The 4,405-nt window shown below is 36.9% G+C and overlaps 1 protein-coding gene across 1 annotated transcript in view; it reads right to left on the bottom strand.

Annotated features, from left to right (window-relative positions):
• LOC106882118 (uncharacterized) overlaps positions 1–4,405 on the bottom strand; it is a 27,860-nt gene that overhangs the window by 15,037 nt on the left and 8,418 nt on the right. Inside the window, exon 8 of the mRNA XM_052976949.1 lies at positions 3,894–3,926. Within this exon, the coding sequence (XP_052832909.1) occupies positions 3,894–3,926 (33 nt within the window). The remainder of the gene's footprint in view (positions 1–3,893; positions 3,927–4,405) is intronic.

The raw sequence follows: 4,405 nt of genomic DNA, 5'->3' as shown, positions 1-4,405 counted from the left end.
TATATATATAATGTCTCACATGTATTAAACATTGAGAGAGGTTAAAATAATATTCATCTTGTTAAAGAATTATGACCATTCTAACGGTGCTGGGTTTAACATTATCCCATGCAGAAGTTAATGGATTTCATACAAAAATTAACATTATATCACATGTAAGAATTAACATTATCTCGTACAGAAATTATCATTATCACATACAACAATTAACATTATCTCATACAGAAATTATCATTATCACATACAAGAATTAGCATAATCATAAACAAGAATTAGCATTATGACATTCATCAATTCAGTATTATTCCAATTAAAAACTAATTAGCAATAATTCAAGTTAAGAATTAGACATATTTTTCATCCAAAGAATACAAGAACTTCCAGAATATAAGATTAAAAGAACTTCATTGTTTGTCTGTTGATTGTGTTCCACTAAGTTTTGGTCTCTGGTTCCCCCTCAGGTGTTTTGTAACCTGGAGGTCAAACAGAATGGATTTAAACCTGGAACTTTATTTTTCTAAACCATATTAATTCTTGAACAACTGTAAACAATACTGTCCACGATTTTGGTTGCAACAAAAATGATTCATAAAACAAAACAGATATTACAATATAGGGGGGGGTCCTAAATTTTTAATTTTCTAACTATTTTGGTAGGTTTTTTTTTAAAAAAAACTTTCTCTGAGGAATGTGGCATAATTCTGTTATCTAATCTTGTATAAGGAACAAATATTGTTTGTGGTCCCATTGTAGAAGAGGGATAACTATGTCACTGGGTCTCGTAAAAGGTAATAAAAATGACTGAAGACAAGAAAAGCTTCTGGCCATAGAAATAAAAGTCAGGTGTCTAACTGTTCAACCCATACCAGCAGGGAAAAGAGTCACAACATGATGACGCTGAATGAAGGACTGCTGATTGTGACAATGTACAACCACGAGAAGAGTTTCCAGCAAGCGCAGTGAGAGAAAGATGTTTCTGGAGTATGTTTGGAGGATAGAGGATGGCTGTGTGCAGCGAGATGACAATCGGCCGACCATAAACAGCAGCACACTTCCTGCCTGAGTATCTCACAATAAATGAAGAGAGAGAGAGAGAGAGAGAGAGAGAACGAGAGAGATAGAGAGAGAGATAGAGAGAGAGAGGATTTAAATAAACATGAGATAATTAGAGAAGGAGATGTGTTGTATAGATATAAGAGATGAATAATTAGAGAGGAAGAGAGATTAAATAATTAGGGAATGACAATTCCAAATTAATTGACTTGTCATTTATAGAGAGGATTGTTTTGAAATAAACTCACAGAAGAATAACAAATATTGAATGTCAAATGTTGTCATAGGAAGGTAAATGACGATATGGGTGTGTGTGTATGTGTGCGTGTGTGTGTGTGTGTGTGTGTGTGTGTGTGTGTGTGTGTGTGTGTGTGTGTGTGTGTGTGTGCACAAGGAGGTGCATGGCTTAGTGGCTACAGTGTTACACTTGTGATTGTAAGATTGTGGTTTCGGTTTCTGGACCAAGCAGCACATTGTGTTATTGAGCAAAATACTTCATTTCACATTGGCCCAGTCCACTCAGCTGACAAAAGTAAGTAATCCTGCAAGGGACTGTCGTCCCATCCAGGAAGGAATATATGTATATGTCACAGAAGCCAGGAAACCAGCCCCATAAGTCTACATAGCTCGAGAAGGAACTTTATTCTTTATATGTGAAACAAAGATTATAGAGAGTTATCAAAAAATGCAGCAACGACTCAGAAAAGCTATGTTCTCAAATACCTTACGCACCCTGTCGATGTATATTATATATATACATATATATATATATGGATGTATGTATCACGTAATCGCCCAGACTATCAGATGTTGTTATACATCGCTGGTCACAATGCACTTTCCCTCATTTTAACTTTTGAATGATGCCATCCCACTGGCTAGACGGACAGGCCAACATTCCACCCCGATCGGAAGGCTAGACGATTGCAGGGGGGGGGGGGTCCCCATTTAAAGCTGAGCAGACTGGAACAATATAAAATGAAGTGTTTTGCTCAAAATCACAACACACCATCCAGCCTGGAAATTGAAACTGTGATCTGGTGTTCACAAGTGCAACACCCTAACTACAAGCTCAAGTGCCTTCATATATATATATATACACACACACATATATATATATATGCATGCACGTGTGTATATACATATATACATACACATACAAACGTGTTTAAAAGGTTCATTAAGCAAATAAAAAAACAACTCCAAAAATTAAGAAAATAGTAAATAAAAACACAAAACATTAAAAAAAGTTGAGTTAATTGAAATTTCCATGGAAACAAAGAAAACCCAGAAGAAAATTAGTTAAGAAGAGAAAAGGTTGGAGAAGTGGGGTGGAAAACCATGGGGGTCGAACAGGAAAATTGACATTGTGGGGCATTGGGGAGGGGATGCAAAAATATAACAGGAAAAAAAGGCCCTTTTAATTGATATGCTTTAAATAATTGTTTCCAACTGTTTCTAGGCACAGGGATGGATGTGTGCTAAGAAGCTTGCTTACCAACCACATCATGGTTCTGGGTTCAGTCCCACTGTGTAGCACCTTGGGCAAGTGTCTTCTACTATAGCTTTGGACCGATTAAAGCCTTGTAAGTGGATTTGGTAGATGGAAACTGAAAGAAGCCCAGCATATATATGTGTGGGTATATATTATCATCACCATCATTTAACACCCGTTGTCCATGCTGGTATGGGTTGGACAGCTTGACTGGGCTGGCACACTGGGAGGCTGCACCAGGCTCCAGTCTGATTTGGCATGGTTTTCTATGGCTGGATGCCCTTCCTAACGCCAACCACTCCGAGAATGTAATGGGTGCCGTTTGCGTGACACAGACATATTTACATAAATTGAAACAATTGTAAATGCTACCTTCATCTCTGCTTCTTCCCCCTTCGTTATCTAATTAAATTGAAGACATCCCAGAGGCACCCAACTAAACACCACCAAGGTCAGACATTTATATGCATATACACAACAGGCTTCTTTCAGTTTCCGTCTACCAAATCCACTCATAAGGCTTTGGTCAACTTCAGGTTATAGTACAAGATATTGCCGAAGGGACTGAACCTAGAACCATGTGGTTGGGAAACAAGCTTCTTACCACACAACCACACCTGTGTCAATATACACACATATATATATATATATTTATGTATATATGTTCTTAGACATAAAAAACATCTCTATTTTTCCAGAAAAACAAATGAAAATGAAAAAAAAAAAACATGAAGTCATGGATAAATGGTGCTGGAAAAAGGGTGGATGGTGCTGGAAAAAGGGTGGATGGTGCTGGAAAAAGGGTGGATGGTGCTGGAAAAAGGGTGGTGTATCAAATACCAAGAAGGAAAACATAATGATTAATAAAGGAAAATCAATGAAATGGTTAGTTAATGAGAGAGCAGCAACAGCAGCAACAGCAGCAGCAATGAGTTAGTTTGTTTGTTTCTTTTTTTTTTGTATATGAAAGGGGGTGGGGTGGGGGGATAAACAAACAAGAAAAATCAAATAAAACCAAAAAAGAAAAAAGAAAAAAACAAGCAAATTCAAGAAGCAACACATATATAAAAATACATATATATATTTAAAGATATATACATATATATATATTACATACGTGTGTATGTATATGTGTGTGTGTGTGTGTATACGTATACACACACACACACACACACACCTAACAAAAAGATAAAAAGGAACCAAGAAAAAGAAGAAAAACAGAAGAAACATGAATGTAGAACGTCCGAGAATGACTGGGTGTATATATATATACATGTGTGTGATATATATACATATATATATATATACACCCCAGTGTTGGCGTTCTTGTTGTCAATATTTTTACCTGTAATGTAGTGACATTGGCCCAGGTGAACCACTGATAAAAGGAGAGAAAGAAAAAAAAGAAACAAGAAATGTAACAATGGCATCAAATTTTGGCACAAGGCCAGCAATTTCAGTGGAGGGCATGGCTGGAAAATTCGCTGCAACAAATGTCGGTGTATAGGAAAATTTGCCATGAGGACAATGATAAAGCACACCATATTCATAGTCATTCCTTCTTTTACTTGTTTCAGTCATTAGACTGTGGCCATGCTGGAGCACCGCCTTGATGAATTTTAGCCAAATGAATTGACCCTAACACTTTTTTTTTAAAAAAGCTTGGTGCTTATTATATCGGTGGGTTTTTTTTTTTTTGCCAAACTGCTAAGTTACAGGAATGTAAACAAACCAACACCGGTTGTCAAGTGGTGGTGGTGGTGGTAGACAAACACATACACACACACACACACACGACAGGCTTCTTTCAGTTTCCGTCTATGGTAAGATGGAATGGTGAGAGAGAAGGAAGAACAC

This window comes from Octopus bimaculoides, chromosome 26, assembly GCF_001194135.2.
Source record: "Octopus bimaculoides isolate UCB-OBI-ISO-001 chromosome 26, ASM119413v2, whole genome shotgun sequence".
Lineage (NCBI taxonomy): Eukaryota > Metazoa > Mollusca > Cephalopoda > Octopoda > Octopodidae > Octopus > Octopus bimaculoides.
The sequence above is the reverse complement of the archived record's forward strand: the minus strand, read 5'-3'. Positions and strand labels throughout refer to the sequence as shown.